General features: G+C 45.6%; 2 protein-coding genes across 4 annotated transcripts; both read left to right on the top strand.

Moving 5' to 3' along the window:
- The first annotated feature begins 59 nt into the window (after positions 1-59).
- On the top strand, positions 60-6,993 carry nprl2 (NPR2 like, GATOR1 complex subunit). 3 transcript variants are annotated; one of them, XM_088916592.1, is made up of 11 exons: positions 60-270; positions 1,167-1,258; positions 1,736-1,904; positions 2,471-2,579; positions 2,962-3,098; positions 3,228-3,325; positions 4,000-4,036; positions 4,190-4,283; positions 5,197-5,314; positions 5,957-6,099; positions 6,467-6,993. In XM_088916592.1, exons 1-11 carry the CDS (start codon positions 193-195, stop codon positions 6,532-6,534), a joined length of 1,143 nt encoding a protein of 380 aa, XP_088772718.1. In that variant the 5' UTR covers positions 60-192; the 3' UTR covers positions 6,535-6,993. The 3 variants fall into 3 exon arrangements, with proteins under 3 accessions (XP_088772718.1, XP_088772717.1, XP_088772719.1); XM_088916591.1 differs by lacking the exon at positions 6,467-6,993 and having other exon boundaries at positions 5,957-6,396; XM_088916593.1 differs by lacking the exons at positions 3,228-3,325; positions 4,000-4,036; positions 6,467-6,993 and having other exon boundaries at positions 5,957-6,396.
- A 1,187-nt stretch (positions 6,994-8,180) lies between these two features.
- zmynd10 (zinc finger, MYND-type containing 10) lies at positions 8,181-16,271 on the top strand. Its single transcript, XM_088916883.1, is given in 13 exon segments — positions 8,181-8,428; positions 8,797-8,905; positions 9,470-9,586; positions 10,103-10,156; positions 10,480-10,632; positions 11,091-11,179; positions 11,577-11,677; positions 12,616-12,788; positions 14,378-14,429; positions 14,432-14,502; positions 14,663-14,784; positions 15,455-15,580; positions 16,086-16,271. Coding segments are annotated over 13 exon segments (1,362 nt in total). The 5' UTR covers positions 8,181-8,333; the 3' UTR covers positions 16,186-16,271.
- Positions 16,272-17,154: the final 883 nt, after the last annotated feature.

Raw genomic sequence — 17,154 nt, 5'->3', positions numbered from 1 at the left:
TGTAACACACGCTGCTCCCCTCGTTTGTTTTGGATGTGGAGCTGCTGTTGAGAAGCCGCTGCGTGCGTGCGTGCGTGCGTGGGTGGGTGTGCAGGCTTTTTAGCTCTTCTGTGCGTGACCTGGTGAAGATCTTTTCCTGCAGAATTGTATGCAGACTTCCTTTAACATTTTGCTTGGCGTTTTCGCTCAAGAATGGGGAGCAGCAGCCGCATCGAGTGCGTCTTTTTCAGTGAATTTCACCCGACTCTGGGGCCCAAAATCACCTACCAGGTAAGACTAAACCACACCGTTATAGTCATTGTGCTTCTTCCTACTCTTCGTCGTTTCTCGCCAAATCGCTTTCTTAGCTTATCTTAGGTGGCAGGAGAGTGGTCTCTGCTAATGCCAAGGATTCTGGGCGGGGGAAAGAGCTAATGTCGTTTTATTTCCAACTACCTGATTAAAAATCAATGCATTTTATTACAATGATAGAGTCGTGGTGGGGGTGGGGGTGTGTGCACCCTGAGGCACCGCAGACCCGTTACAAGACCTCCAGCTACACCGCTGACTGAAGCCTGATCTAGAATATCATCCGCGCTCCAGACGACAAGGACAGTCCGCGGTGTTCCGGGCTGTTAACGGCCTCATCAGCCTGTGGGATGGTTGGCCTCTGCAGGGCCCTTCGAGATGCTGCGAACACCTGTTAGCTCTCGTTGTTTGCACTAAAATGTCATCTGGGATAACCCCCTTTGACCAATAAGACGTCTGGGGGTACCCCCTCTTCGGGAACAAAAAAGTGGAGCCCCTCTTGCAAGAACGTGAATAAATACCGGGGCAAGAATGCGGGGTCCCCACCTGTGAAAACGAACGGCATTTCGTGTTAACTTAAAATAGATCCTACATTGTACTGTGGGGGTCGGAACAGTTCCATAACACACGCTACGGGTAGCACACCAGCAGGCTGTACACACCGAGTGTTTTCTGAAGAGATGGAACCTGTCTGGTGTTGAACAGTGGAGGTGTGATTCCCGAAAGAATTAAGTTGACATCGACATTGGACATTGGTTTTAATGTTGCTCTAAGTGCGTCTGCTCCTTGTGAATGTGGTTATTGCATCTCAGGCACTTTTCACTGGTCTTTCAGCCATTCTGACAGGTCTGCTGCCCCCCTGTGTTCTGTGTGTTCAGGTCCCCGAGGAATACATCTCTAGAGAGCTCTTTGATACAGTGCAAGTGTACATCATTACCAAGCCTGAGCTCCAGAACAAGCTCATCACAGTGTAAGTGTTTCTGGTGCCGATTGTGCGTTTTAGGTTTCTAATCGCTGTAGAAAATGTTTTCAAGCTTTGTTTAATATTACAATAATAACTCATTCCTATAGCACCTTCAAATGTATTATCTCAAAGCACTTTAGGTAGATATAAAAAAACAGTTATAAGGGTAACAAATTACAATATAAGTACCTATAAGAAAGACAGGAGGTAAGACACGCAGTAGAAAATGCATGGTCATTAGAAAATGGAACAGACGCTTGTTACAGTAAGTACAAGCCTTTCTGAACAGAAAGGTTTCGAGTCTAGATTTAAATGCCCTCGGAGTAAATGACTCTCTGATATATTTGGAGTTAGAATTCCAGAGCTTTGTTATATTCTTCTACCCTGATAGTACTGTACTTTATTGCACTATATTGTGGGAAGAGTTCCAGCATTTATGTGGGCTGTGTCACCTAATGCCAGCACGTGTTGTGATTGGTGCAGCACGGCGATGGAGAAGAAGCTGATTGGCTGCCCAGTGTGTATTGAGCACAAGAAATACAGCCGCAATGCTCTGCTTTTCAACCTGGGCTTCGTGTGCGACGCCCAGGCTAAGACCTGCGCCTTGGAGCCCATTGTCAAAAAACTGTCTGGATACCTGACGACACTGGAGGTACCTGCTCACTTCCCGCAGGCTCTTTTGAACTCTTCATTAAACACCATTGTCATTCTCTCATGACAGTCTAGGAAAATACCTATATATACAGCAGGGCATTTACTTGTGCAAGTTGAGTACCTTGCTCAGAAGTGGTACAGCAGTGTCTTGCTTGGGATTTGAACCCGTGACCTTCCCTCTGGACTGCAGACATCAGCACTTATGCCTTGTCAACACTGCTGCAACTTAATGTCTTTATGAACAATGGACCGTACTGTGGTGAGGAACGTACTCAGAATTGCACTGGAATGTCTTGATGCTGAGGCCTGTACTGTAATTCAACTAGAGGTTTTTTTTATCACAGGGTTTTAAAATCTCAGAATGTCAAAAAAGAATGATTTTTGGAGAAATTCAGCTCTTGTGGAAAAGCTCAGTGATTTGTTTTTTTATATCCTAAAAACAGTGCTCAGTGAACACAGGGCAAAAGAAAGATCTAATATTCAATCAGATGGCAGCTGTGCATAATCCCTGTGTGTTTAGTTCATCGTCTGTTGACTGGTTTTGGTTTGAACCCTGTTTTGCAGCTGGAAAGTGGGTTCATCTCCAACGAGGAGAGCAAGCAGAAGCTGGTGCCCATTATGTCCACCTTGCTGGAGGAGCTCAATGCCAAGGGAGCGTGCACCCTGCCCATTGGTGAGTGCAGCTCCCCAAGACTGTCCACCTGCAGGCCGGGCCATTCTCGTCCTGCACCGATCAGCATCGTGTGTGTCAGTGAGAGCAAAGAGGACTGATTCTAAAGAGGCCTCAACAGTGAAATATAAACCAAAGGTGGAAACTATGTGGACAAGCAGTTAACACAGGAAATAGGAGGCACTTCTTTACACAGAGAGTGGTGGGAGTGTGGAGCAAGCTGCCCAGCCATATTTTTTAAGCTGATAACCCTGGCTTCTCTGAAGAAACAGCTGGGATCAATCAGCTCATAAGTGCCAAATGGGCTGGATAGACTGCATGGCCTCCTCTTGTTTGTAATCTCCCTTCTGTGTCCTCTCTCTCTCTCTCTTTCTGGCCGCCGTAGATGAGTCCAATACCATCCACCTGAAGCTGATCGAGCAGCGCAAGGACCCGGCGATTGTGCAGGAGTACGATGTGCCCGTCTTCACGCAGTGCAAAGAGCAGTTCTACAGGTCGCAGTGGGACCTCACCACACAGCAGGTACCGGCAGATCCACAGTCTGGGGGCAGCCCTGGCGGTACAAGATTCCCAGGTTCCAAGCGCGGATCTCGCGGGACTGGTTTCCCGCGCACTCTTTCTCACTGCTAAGATTGGCTCTCTGTGTGGCAGATCCTGCCCTACATTGACGGCTTCCGTCACATTCAGAAGATCTCTGCAGAGGCGGATGTGGAGCTGAATCTCGTGCGGATAGCTGTGCAGAACCTGCTGTAAGCGTACTTTTGTGATGTAGTGCTGTAGTGAAGCTTGTGCAGCCCTGTTGTGGAGATAGCAGTTTCGTCCGGTGAATATGGGCCAGTGTTCCTTAGTGCTGGAGAAAGTTTCCCGCTTTCCCTTAAAAGACAGTCAGGAAGTCCGTCTCTGAAGTTTTTAGTTCTTGCACGCGGGAGCGAAACACAGAGATGCTCTGTGTATTTTTCTCAAAGCGATTAAACTAGAACAGTCCTTAAATACATTTCTGTTATCTATCGCACTTCCCTGTGCTTAGGAGATTGACATCGTTCCAAGACCACGCACAACTTCCTCTTCCCTGTTTGCCAAAGATGACTTCTTTTAACACAATTGCTTACTTAGTTTCATAGCGCGCCTTTAGTTTAGTTTCCTAAACCCTAGCCCTTGTGTCCAGCGTCCTTTCGTTACAGTTCAAACCAGTTCTGTGTGTCCACTTTATAACTGCAGCTTCAGCAGAAAAAGTATGTACAAAGTTCACAGAGACCCTCTCCACATTGGCGTACATAACTTAATGTGCACACAGTGGTACTGGTTTAAGTGTTTTTGTTAGCAGAAGATAGTTTTTTACTCATGGTTAGTAAATCTAATAGAGGATTGATTGCTCTCCTGCAGGTTTTGGGTGTCAGTATTAAACCTAGAATTCTTCCAACAGGTACTATGGCGTTGTAACCGTGGTCTCCATCTTTCAGGTGAGCAGGGGAGTTAAAAAAATCAATCTCCATGGTCATGCTTGGTTTTAGCAGAACTGACCTTGATATATTTGAGTCCATATCTCATCATTTTTCTCATCAGGGCTTCAGTCCCCTTCTCACCTGACACAGTGCTGTTGTCTTTCTTTGCAGTACTCCAACGTGTACTCCACGACACCCAAGGTTCAGAACCTGATGGATGACAAGTCGATGCAGGAGGATTGCCTCGCCTATGTCACAAAGCAAGGTAGACTGGGAAGGGCTAAGAATGAGAATTCCCGGGCAGCTAGACTTGTCATAATCAAATACCAGCTGTGTTATTGATTGTAAAGGATAGGGCATTTTTTAGTCTATCCATCATCCCAAAGCTTCTTCTCCTGGTGAATTTTGCAGATCCTCCACAGATATCCTGGAAAGAAAATGACATTTAGAGCATGCAGGTGCTCTGCCACCCTGGAATGGATGTCAGTCCATTTAAGGCCAAGGTGGAAAGGGACACTTCAGCATAGCTAGGGAAACATAGCCAGCACATTTCAAGGAGGTGTGGCAAAACACGAGTACCTATTAAAAACTCGTGCAATAACAGAGATAACATGCAGACTCCAGACAGACAGGCCAGAACTGGAGCCCGTTTCCTAGTGCCGTGAGACTTCAGCACTCATCATCGTGACACCCTAAGAAATCTTTACAGAGTAGTTTGATTTCAGAGTGGTTTTTGTTTTTGTTTTATTTAACACATTTCCAAAAATGCTATGTTTAAATCTCTAAAGTGTGTGCTGGTAGCCAGTGTAGCAGGGTCAGGACTGAAGTGAATGAAATACTTGTCGCTTCAGATAGCTGTAGAAAGATGCAGTGAAGGATGAATGGATGTGAACTAATGTGTGAACACAACTGAAGCTGGCTTATACTCTCGTAAGGACTACATTTAATCAAGACTGTCACCCTTCCGGTTCAAAACCACTTTTGAACTTCCCCAATCGTCAGACACAAGAAACGTCTGGAAAACACAGACTAGATACAAGTGAGACCTTTTGGCTTTGGGATTGCCAAGCCAGTTGTAATTGTGATTTATTCTCGGCCTGCGTTTCTTCTTCCACAGCACGAATTTTCAAACATTTAAGTTTCTGTGCATGTACACACGATCTATATGCATGTTTTAGGCCAGAAGAGAGCCAACCTGAGGGATGTGTTTCAGCTCTACTGCGGCCTGAGTCCAGGAACTACAGTGCGAGACCTGTGCTCTCGCTACGCGCAGCAACTGCAGAGGGTCGATGAGAGGTCAGTCGGCGCGAAAATGAAACCAAAAATAAGCTAAAAAAAGAAGGCAGAAATGCCTCAATGAAAGTCCAAACCTTCAGTATTATACCACCATCTGTTATTCAGTTAGAATTCTTAAGATCTGTGCTTTTAACTTTATGTCCCATTTTTAAGCCAAAAAACAAAAAACGTGCGTTGCTTCTGAATGGTAACACACTGTTTGTACGAGTTTAGTGCGCAGCGTAAATAATGCACCCTTCCTTATAAACAAAGATCTGAAATGGCTACTGAATCTGTGCTCTCCGTTCTTCGCATATTAATAGGTACTTAAGAAAGGTTACAAATGAGAGGTCTGGCCTGTTTGCTCGTTAGTAGCTAACTGATTCAGGCATCTCATCCTGCCATTGTTTTTTAAAGAAACCAGGTGGTCTCAAAAACATGGCTGGGGCGTCCTGTTCCGTGCTCCCACAACCCTTCCTGCGTCCCGTTCTCGGTTTGACAAACACACTCCACCTGGTGTCCGTCCGCCCGTGCTCCCCTGTTCGTTCGGGAGAGGGTTATAGCCCTCGGGGGTCGGATGGATGCTGACGAACCCGTGCAATCTGCCCCGATGAATGAGAGGTGTGTTCTGGGTGTCTTTACCCCCCCCCCCTACCCCCTCAGGAAACTGATCCAGTTTGGGCTGATGAAGGGGCTGATCCGGCGCCTGCAGAAGTACCCGGTGAAGGCGACCCGCGACGAGAGGAGCCGCCCGCCCCGGCTCTACACTGGCTGCCACAGCTACGACGAGATCTGCTGCAAAACGGGTGAGCCCTTCCCCTTCCAGCTTGAACGGAGGAATGCTCTTCGGATCGGCAAAAAACTTTGCCAACAGTTTTTGAAGGAAATACGCTTTTCATTTAACGGCGCGTCGTTCATTTTTTTTGTGTGTGTGTGTCTTTTCACGCTTGCTCGGCGGGATTGAACATTGCACATGAGACACTGCAGCAGTGTACGCTGTAGTCTAATTGGCGCAGGGCTCCTCGTTTTCCTTGAGTCGTTCGTTGTTTTGCTCGGACACCAGGCTACAAGCGGGCTACGTTTCGAGTGTCCTCGGTGGCGCTGGTAAGTTTGAACATCCCGCTGAAGCAGGTGCCTGGATGCGACTAACTCCTCGTCCCTTGGGGTCTCCAGGCATGAGCTACCGGGAGCTGGATGAGCGGCTCGAAAACGACCCCAACATCATCGTGTGCTGGAAGTGAGGCGCGGGGGCTCCCCCGGGGGGGGGGGGGGGGCGGGCTCCGTCGCCGTCGTCGGGAGCGACGCGCTTGATCGTGGGAAGCGCCTGCGCCGGTTTTTTTCCCCCGGTGTTCCCCGGGCTGCTGCTGCCAGTTCCTTCGGGTTAATGGTCAGTGTGCAGCGTATTGGCAGCCAGCTGTGCAAGGGGTAGTAGAGGTCAGCGTCTGCGCCTCGGCTCTCGCCGTCCGGGGAGAGAGAGGACGAGAGGACGAGGGGGCGGCTGGAAAGCGATGGAAACGTGGACGTCTGGAGAGTCATAAAGTCTGCATCCACGCCGGTGATGATTGAAAACTGCCAGATCCGCCATCGCGATTACAGATCTTTTGCTTTCTGTGAGTTGTGTAATTCCCCCTAACCCCAGCCCCCGACTTTGTGTGCTAAAGCGATTTTTGTTTAATGAATAAATTGAGTTCAATTTCAGCTGTGTTCTTTCTCTGGCTGACTCTTTTTCCGAGTTTCGCCCGCGGTCGGCGAGTTCATCTGCGCAGGAATAGACAGAAACTTTATTGATCCCGTGAGGGAAATTGCAGTGCAACAGCAGCTTAACACAGACACAGTGTAACGAATGATACAATAATAATAATGCAATACATACAATACAATCAGTACAGTGAGAAGTGCACTAAGAAGAGTTACTCACAGTCCAGAACACACAAAGAACAAACCAGAACAGTACACAAAAAAGTCGTATTGCACAATATGACTACAAATATAATTTTTTTGCACAGGTCCCTGGCATATATTATATATATATAACCGGGCACCTTCCAGTTACTGGTCCAGCATTTTCACCAGAGCTCCAGATCAAGTTCTGGGCACCCTTTCCCTCCGCTGGAGGTCTCCTCAACGGAAACACAGTATTCAATTTTGACTTCCAATCAGACTTCCTCTGACGGGTATTACATCTCCTTCAGATTTCTAAAGGGTGTTTTGAAAAGGGAAAATTGAATACTGTGTTTCCGTTGAGGAGACCTCCAGCGGAGGGAAAGGGTGCCCAGAACTTGATCTGGAGCTCTGGTGAAAATGCTGGACCAGTAACTGGAAGGTGCCCAGTTCCCTTCCCGCATCGGATGTTTAGCGAGATGCCATATCGACGGGTACGAACGACACCCACATACAGTGTTGGCACATAAAGAAACGCCATGCTTTTTGCGCTAGATCGATCCAATTCATCCAGCCGTGGGACACCAGTCCATTACAGGGCCCACTCACACCAGGGCCAGTTTCCCCAGAAGTCTACCAGTATGTCTTTGCACCTTGGGAGGAAGCCCTCGCGAACAGGGGGAGAACTTACAAAGTCCACACGGGGATAGCACCCCAGGAATTGAGCCTGGAGCCCATCGCTGCACCACTGTACCGTATTAAAACGCAATTCATTTCCTGTCGAGCATTTTTTTTTTTTGCGTGTGTGTTTGTTTTGCATGTTTACCGTCTGTGGTAATCGTTTCGTAAATAGATCATCATTGCCTCCTCGAAGGATAAATAGTATACTTATAAATAGAAGTCACAGATATGTCGTTGCAACAGAGCTGCAGCGCAGCTCGACCGAGACGGGCCCTAGCGCGCAGATCCGAGCAGCGCAGCACGCATGCGTGTGTTCCCCGGGTCGCCATGGCAACGACGGCGGTTGATGTGGCCGCACTGCAGAGCAGAAGGAGCCGCTGATAACGCGGTCGAGTGAAATTAAAATTTAAAACAGTTTTGGAGGCACCGGGCTTTTTTCTTTTTTTTTTTTCTTTTCGTATTCTACGGTGTATTGGCGATGGAGTCGACACCTACGGTGCTGTTTGCCGGGGAAGCCGAAGGGTCTATCCGGAGTTTGGAAACTTTTCCACTCAAAGAGATCGGTTCCGCAAGGTCCGTAAGGTTGAATTAAGAAAAGACAAGGTTTCTGCTATAACCCTTATCTAAATCATGGAGAAAAATAAAAACATGAAACTCAGAAATTCAAGATGCATTATAATAACAACAACAACAACAACATAAAAAAATCATCAGAAAGTTTTTCGACTGGAGGTCCGCGTTGTGTTTAATTGTTTTGACCGGTTTGTTTTTGTTTTTTTTATTATGTCGTGATCAGTGTGTTGATAAAATTAAACTCGCATCTGAATGTTGCAACATCGTGTCAGAATGAATAATAATTATTATTATTATTATTATTATTATTATTATTACAAAACTTGTTACCGCAGTAATCGGTTTTTGCGTCTCTGAATTTTTGGCAGATGGTTCCGACAGCACGAATACATCGAGAAGCTGAACATGCAGGCGATCCTGAACGCCAGCGCCAGCCAGGACGAGTTTATCAAGGATTTTCTGGTGTCTCTTGGGAAGGTACAGTCTTTCCGGTCCTGTCGTGGGGTTCCAAGACCATGTACTGTACGCTACCGCACTGTAACTTTCTTAATGTTCTGCTGAACATTATATACCACATCATGTGTTTGTGGTGGAGAACGGGGAGACTGCTAATCGGTGTGTTTGCCTGTATTCATCCATCAGCTGAACGGACTCAGCAGGACTGTGAAGGTAGCCAACACATGTACTGGCGCACAACAGCTGCAGCTTTCAGATATCCACATCAAACAGATAGTGAGCGTGGCCAATATAATCACTGACTGTCATGACCACCTCATGCACAGTGAATTTGAGCTCCTTTCATCTGGGGCATTGATTTTCACTGCCCACGTTTTATTCTTGTGGCTATTCACCTGTTTAATTTGGACCATTGATTGTATATTTTACTGTCTCTTGTTTGTTGATGGGTTCGTGTTGTGTTACAAGTGTTGTGCATTGTGTTACATCATTTACCCGGCTGCACGGCAATTTTTTTCCATGTGGGACAATTAAAGTAAGTAAGGGCTTCTATTCCGGTTTCTCCTGCCCTGTTTTTTTCCTCAGATTCCCATACTGATCCGAGAAATGATCTCGGTGGAGATATGGAAACAGAAGGTGTTGCCCGTGTTGTGCCAGTTACAGGATTTCAACCCAAAGAGCACATTCCCTTTATACATGGTGGTAAGTGAGTGCAATATGTTAAATAAATGCCCCGGTAATAGGGCAGACATTGTTCACAATGTACTACTATAATGATAAGAACTGTAAAAGAACAAATCTGAAAAGGCACGAAAAATCCAGTTGGCGTTGGACCCTGCGCTCTGACCTCAAGCTTCCCTGTCTGTGTGTCTCACGAAGAGCATGTGGGGGTCTACGAAAAGACGAATTCCTAATACAAGAAATTGTATATGGCCAATAAAGTGTTCTTTTCTGATTAACTGCAGTAGACTGAGAGATACTGGACAGTATGTTGGCATGAAAGTTAGTGCTCTGCCTCACAGCTCACAGCTCAGTTGTAGATGTGTGTGCATGTGTATTTGCATGCATAAGCCTTGCTTTGAAACTGAGATCCCACCCAGGGTTCAGTCCTATATCTCTTCAAGGCTAGGGTTCAAGTTGCTTCAACCTTTACCTGGAATAAGCATCTTCCTGATAATGGATGGGTTGCTTAGTGTTGACTTTTTAATGTCTTTACAGATTCATCACGAAGCCACCATCATCAATCTCCTGGAGACCGTATTATTCTACCAGGTACGTATACCTGATCAATTCAAACACTGTGAGTGTGGCCAGTGTCACTAGTGTGTTGTGCTTTACTCCGGTCACAAAGACTGTCCAGCTGAGACTCATCCACATGAGTAGCGGAAATAAACTTAAGTGTTTTCACCGGGCACAGACTTTTTTTTAAAATGAATGCTGCACAAACATATATAGTTCGTGGAACACAGAGATAAAGACATACGCTAGTTAGGGAGAAGTGATGTTCTTGCGCTACAGAAACTAATCACTCTGTTGTTCATGCCTACAACAGGCTCTCTCTGCTGAAGTTGTAAGAACTCTTTTCTTAACTGCAGGATTCCTGTGAGGCAGCTGAGGAGTCCATTCTGGACCTGATCGATTACTGCCACCGCAAACTGACCCTGCTGGCAGCGAGAGGCGAGACGGGGGACGTGCCAGCCAAGGACAGAGTGACTGAGGACGAGGGCCCAGAGATGTCCTCCCTGCAGGTCCGCACCACAGCAGGGAGCACATGAGCATGTGCTCCTCACTCATTAAAACACAGAGGCTGCGACGACTCCAGAGAACACAGTCTGAGAATCTTTTATGAAACAGTCAATGGGAGTTTGTCATCTTCTTCTTAGGATAAATGTCAAAGAAGAGTAACAAGCCCAGTCCTTAAATTCTTTAGTTCACTTTCCAAGGAATATATAAGCGCATTAAAAATATGCAGAATGTTAATGCACTAAATAATCTGTAATTTTAAGAAATGTTTAACCCAGACACCAAGGGTTAACAGGATATTGATCATAATCTTAATGATGAAGGCATATAGATAAGAAGATCTGCATTAATGATGGAGGTTAAGGAGGTAGTTGTCTTTAACTATCGAGGCAGTTAGGCATTCTAAGCAGATGCTGAAGATCCTGCATCTTGGAATCGATAGCCTGCTTTCCTTTTATCTCAGGAGCTGCAGAAGCAGAGCTCAGCCTTGGAGTTTGACATCTCTCTGAAGTCCCTCTCCGTCCTCCGCTACATCACTGACCACATCGACAGGTTTGTATTCTCTCAATCTTCGTAGGGGCTCAGTGTAATGAACTGGACTCTCCCGCTGAACTGAAAGATTGTTACCTCTTTTTTCCTTAAATCCTGATGCTGGAAAAAAAAGTCTTAAGTATTAAAATAAAATCTCAAGCCATCGTCCCAGAAGAACGCAGTGAGGCTGTGCTGTTGCTTTCCCCTTTCTGAATTTTGCAGTTTGCCCTTCTTTATGTGTTCTCAGTAACTATGCCTTTCAGTTCATTTCTCCACTCTTACCAGTGTCAATGTTCTCTTGGTACGTGAGTGCCATTTGGTAGTGCTTTACCGTATTGTATTCCCATAGGCCATGAATAGGAGCTTGTAATAACTGGACTTGACAATAGGAGATTCCTGTGCTGTTTCTCCCCTTCAGTTTAAGCCTGAGCGCGCTCACAAGACTGCTGAGCACCCACAACCTGCCCTGTGTGCTCGTGCATCTGGTGGAGCACTGTCCCTGGAGCCGTCACAAAAATGGTAACATCGAAATTCGGAGAGGAATGTACTGCATATTCCACTGCCACGTGTCAACAGAGGTTGTTCTTTGGCACGCAGGCGTACCGTGGAACGGTCTCGAAATCGGTAGAGATTGTGCACAGAAAGTGGAGATCTGTGTAGTCCTTTGCAGCATTAAATCAAATAAACCTTTATGCTCACTGAAACAAGCTCACCTCCCACATTTAAATTCTAGTCAAAAAAAATTCTTGGTATTGTTATAAGCTGTCCTTCCTTTAAGGAAAATACTGTGACTAATTTTATATGAATGAATTAACAACCCATTTAAACAAAACAAAATACCATTGTAAGAATACAAATGCGCTGTTTGTGGTTGAACATACAACCCATTTTTGAAAAGAGACGGAATAAAAACTGCATTCCGAAGCAGTTTTATCAAATGTGCCAATATGAATGTATTCAAAGATAAGTGTTGCTGAACTTGAAAGATGGTCTAATTATGTAATCAACTTAAAAAATAATTATACAACCTCGTTTTTGTTTTTCCTTTTTTTGCTGATCTTCTCAGCTTAGCCGGTACATTTCATTCTGCTCTGTTTTAGCCTAGCAACTACGGTGCAAAAATAAATATAAGACAGTTAAGGGCACTAAACGGTCTAAACCTTTTCATCTCCTACTCCAGTCCTGTTTTGATTCAAACAATCTTATAAAATGGGTAACTTGTAAGTCTCAGTGAATTTCATTTTCAAATACGATCAATGCTGAAGCAGGATCTGAAAATAAAATCCTTCCAAGCATACTACAACGAATTAACTATGTGGGATACAAGTTGCCCTACATCCTGTTCTGACTAACTGGGGTTTTCTGTTATTTTAGACACTCGTTTAAAAATATATATGACAAAACCTTTGGTGTTAGTGTTCACTCATTGTGTTTTCACTTTTTGTCTCCCTCTACAGGTGAGCTGGAGAAGTACATGGATGGGAAGTGGCATCAGATCCCCAGAGAAGACCACCTGAAAATGACCAAGCTGGATGGGCAGGTGTGGATTGCTCTGTACAACCTGCTGCTCAGGCCCGAATGTCAGAGGAAATACGACTTCAACAGCTTCAGCAAGACCCAGCTCTTAAAGGTACAGTGACCCCGTCCGTTATCTAAAGCAGCTTATTCCCAAGAACTATCACGGCAATTCCAGTGCTTATCCTGAAAGCAGAAGGGGGGGGGCTACATCCGTGATGGGACTGCTGTCCATCGCAGGACACGCACATACCCAGGGACAAGTTAGAGAGTCCTTGGGAGGTGAGTGGATGCCGGACAGTGATAACATGCAAACTCCACACGGAAGACTCCCCATGAGGAAAGTGAACAAAGGACCCCAGAACTGTGAGCCACCAGCTAGCCACCATGACACCCAGTGCTTGGTAATCACTCTTTAATTGAGGAGCCAGTCTCTCTACATGTGAACAAAACTGATAAAAGTTTAGTTCTGCCCCAAGTTTTATACATCTCTTTCCAAAGGCAGTGCTCAGCTTTTAAACACTGGCCTGACACCTTTTAAATCCTAAAAGGCAAGCAAAACTTGAGTCCAGCAATTAACCTTTGGGAATGACCTGTGGGCTATACAGCTATGTTTGCGTACATTGTGGTACAGATAATGCTTAATAGGTGTAATCCCAAATTAAAATGAATAGCCGGACACTACATAATAAGCAATCTTGTTGAAGATCATTAGCAACATACTGTAATTAGGGCTGAAGTCATGCCAGGTAAAAAAGCTGTTTACTTCTAACACAATAAACACTTGGTTTGGCGAGACACACGGTTTAATAGAAAACAAAGGAACAATGCATCCCTTAATGATATAGATCTGTTCCAGCTGCCTTCAGTTTCCAACCACAGTGAGTTTAAATGAAGAGCACTTAAGAGGGATATCCGAGTCTGCCATGCGTCTTGCTTTCCCTGAGCCGTCTTTTCACTGTGACCTGTTAAGAGGCACTCCGCTAGATTCCCAGATGCCTTTTCCGATTGAAGCCACTTCCCTTTGCCTGTTTCGCTTTTCTTCTTTTCCAATTAAAACATCCTGTCAAGGTGTATAAGATAACGAGCTGGGAAGAGCCACTGTGCCAGAGGGCAAGCAAACCACAAAATCAGACACGCGGACAGATAAGGAAGACGAAAGCGACAACTGTGTGAATTAAATTTTACTTTTTTCATTTTTTAAATGATTAAAAAAAGCTCATGAGCTTGTATAAATTATTGTTATGTAGTGATCAGGGTGCCTGCTCGTTTTAATATACCCTAGTCTTAAAAACATGCTTTCTGTGGTTTGGTTTTAGGATAAATGGTGATAAACACGTGGTAATTCTGAAAATCCCCTCATGTACAACATCTTCCTTTCACTGGCCTGGTATATATACACAGATATGTTTTTGCCTTCCGCCGGCTCTCACCTGCGGTGTATACACAGGTTTATTTATATTAATATATATACAGTATTTGATACATCTTCAGAATCACATTCAGTTAAATACTCTCCAACACAAAATGATATAAATTCTGACACACGGTGAGCCGTGGTGTAGCTAAGTGAGCAGAGCAGCCGTGTGTGATGCAGTTCGCTTCAGACAAGCGCAGATAGTTGCTGCTGTGTGTTGTGCTCTAGTTACTGTAAGCACGGGACCTGTTTTGGCCCGATCCTGATGTTTGTGGGTGTGTTCCCAGCTCCGTGGCTTCCTGACGGAGGTACTGATTGACCAGCTGCCCAATCTGGCCGAGCTCAGCGCTTCCTCAGCCACCTGGCCATCACTGACCCCGCACCCCCTAAGAAGGACCTCATTCTGGAACAGGTAAAGCACCGCATTGTAAGAATTAGTCCCCTACCAAGCAAGTGAGTGACTCCTTTTTGCTTGACAAGAAGGCATCACTTCACCTACTGTGTTCTTTAAATCACAGGGATGTTTCTTCCTTGCCTGTTCTTTTTTTATCTCACCATGCCTTGATCTGTAGATCCCGGAAATGTGGAATAATATTATGAAAGAGAACTCTGGGAAGTGGAAGGCCATTGCTAAGTACCAAGTGAAGCAAGCATTCAGCCCCTCTGAAGAGGACCTGAGGCAGCAGGCACACAGGTAAGGCAGAGGGGCAGGGGTGTCGGGACTTTTGCAGAGGGAGAGTGCAGCCTACACAAACATGCCTCAGTTTATGCAGCAGCGTATAACTGTAACTGTAAACTGCCACTGAGATCTATAGGGGGCAGTGCCCTAGCAGAATAAAATTACAATCTAAGCATCTGTCTCATGAGTAAGAAAGGGCATCAGCAGGTGCTTGTGTGATAAGGCTTTCTCATTAAACATTTGATTTGGGCCTGAAAGAAGAATGTTTAGTAACAAAGCTGTTCATTGTGGTGGTGGTGGTGGTGGGGGGGGGGGTTAGTTGGGATAAAGGCATGTGCTCTCTTGACCAATTTACCCCCCCTGGCACAGCTTGCTTACTAAATATCTGGTTATATTCTGAAACACAATTACTTCCCCTTTCAGAGCCACATGTAGTATTTAATGATCAAGTCAAAATATGACACGGATGCTTACTTTATTCTCCCAGGCACTGTATTTCTTACCCCATTAAGGACATTTGTATTTATTAAGGGCTGCTTAAAAAAAGCCTAAGTACTGTATGATGTAAATCTGGACACGTACGTAACATCCTTGAGAAACCATTCACCTCGAAGACGCGGCGTCTGAGGTGTAGGTAGAGAGAGATGTGTCCTTCCTCGCGTCACCTTGCCCTCTCTCCTGTCAGGCTGGCCCAGACCTACAGTCTGGATGTCATGGAGAACCTCATCCCTGACAAACCCAAGTGCGGCTTCTGTGGCTGTGAGGCCTCCAAGCGCTGCTCCCGGTGCCGGAGCGAGTGGTACTGCCGCAGGTGAGCCGGCAGGGGCAGACGCCCCGTTGCAGGAGGGCGCAGTGGGTTCACATCCTGTAGCAGCCCACGGGCCTAGACATCCCAGAGTGCTGTGCAGAACTAAAAACAGCTGCAACAGACCCAATCAGTGTAACGGTGTCAGCATTTAATACGAAGGCCCACAGTTATGACTGACAAAACCTCCGGCAGTGTGAGACTCCATTCAGTGTTTGTAAATAATTATTGGACAGTATGAAAATGGGTGGGCAGCCAACCTTATGTGGCTGTATCCCTGCTTCAAAATATTTGAGAAAGTAGGAAGAAAGAAAATTTGGCTTTTTTCTACTGCATGGTTTTGTAACACTGAGTTTTGTTTTATTTCCTCCCCCATCCCCCTTGCATGTCTGTTGCAACAAAAAACAAATACAGTTAGAATGAAAGTGAATGGCACCTGCCGAAATCTTCTAATCTGGGTCCCCTAGTGTTTTCTACACTCGCAAGGTTAACCTGTTTTGTCTGCCTGCAGGGAATGTCAGGTGAAACACTGGGCGAAACACAAGCAAGCATGTGAGCTGATGGCCGAAGCTCTTCACAGAGTCCGGGGGGACTTGGACGTCAAGCCGTAGGACTCGAGAAGAGTCAGCAGTGGGTCTAACAGGAAAGACAGCCCAAACTGAACTGAGGTTTTAAAGCACAGGGTCCCAGCAGTCTGCCTGACATGCCCTTCAATATACTGTCAATGTCGGTGCAGTGCTAAAACTAAATGAGAGGTGAAGTTAGACAGCTATTGGTGTTCTGAGAACGTTCATCTACTGTTGCACTGCTTTCAGCTAAAACTCCTTTTAATAGTATCTAAGTCACTTAGCTTTGATTGTTGTACATTTATTAGTAAACTCACAGTAGCAAAATAACCACAAGCTCACAAAAATAAAAACAAATTAGAGCATTTTAGAACAGAGAATTGGGGCTTTACTTGTGATCCAAGGCTCCCTGCCAAAGATTAAATGCTAAACAGACACTGTGCAATTATCTACTATATCATGGTGTTCGACATATCCCTCCCTCTTTGGCTGATCAAGATGTGTTATTTTTATCCTTTCCACATGGGAACTGTCTGTTGCTTACTCGTGTCAAAGGACAGGAACATTGGCTCGCTTGTGACATACAGTACATGACATCTCCTCTGAAGATTAAGACACACGTCTCCCTTGCTCAGATGTTGGCATGTAGACACATGGCGGACATACCGGTTAAGAAATGGGAGGAGAACATCCATCCATCCAACCCGTTTGTGTTAAAGATTCTCAGTGGTTTAACTGGGTAATATACCGAAGGCCATGTTTGCGCAGTGATGGAGAGGCTGTTGCACCCTCTGCCAGAAACCACTAGATGGCCAACGGCAGTAGTTTATTGTCTGTTTGCTATTTCAGATTGAAAGCTCATCCAAGATCTTCTCTTCTTCAGAAACTCTGGCCTAGAAATACACACTTTTCTGATTGTGTCTGCGTGCGTTGCTCTCACTGGAAGCAGAACGATGGTGTTACCTCACTCTTGCACATCTGGAAAGAACTGTTCATAGTCTCGGGGGGAGCATC

Source organism: Atractosteus spatula, chromosome 5 (genome assembly GCF_055471065.1).
Source record: "Atractosteus spatula isolate fAtrSpa1 chromosome 5, fAtrSpa1.hap1, whole genome shotgun sequence".
Lineage (NCBI taxonomy): Eukaryota > Metazoa > Chordata > Actinopteri > Semionotiformes > Lepisosteidae > Atractosteus > Atractosteus spatula.
The sequence above is the reverse complement of the archived record's forward strand: the minus strand, read 5'-3'. Positions and strand labels throughout refer to the sequence as shown.

What these genes read in the sequence shown, in the direction of transcription:
- nprl2 (XM_088916591.1), top strand. Translation starts at nt 193, where the DNA reads ATGGGGAGCAGCAGCCGCATCGAGTGCGTCTTTTTCAGTGAATTTCAC. An exon ending in AGCGTGCACCCTGCCCATTG is followed by an intron (nt 2,580 to 2,961) that starts GTGAGTGCAGCT and finishes TGGCCGCCGTAG; the next exon opens with ATGAGTCCAATACCATCCAC. An exon ending in CTGCAGAGGGTCGATGAGAG is followed by an intron (nt 5,315 to 5,956) that starts GTCAGTCGGCGC and finishes CTACCCCCTCAG; the next exon opens with GAAACTGATCCAGTTTGGGC.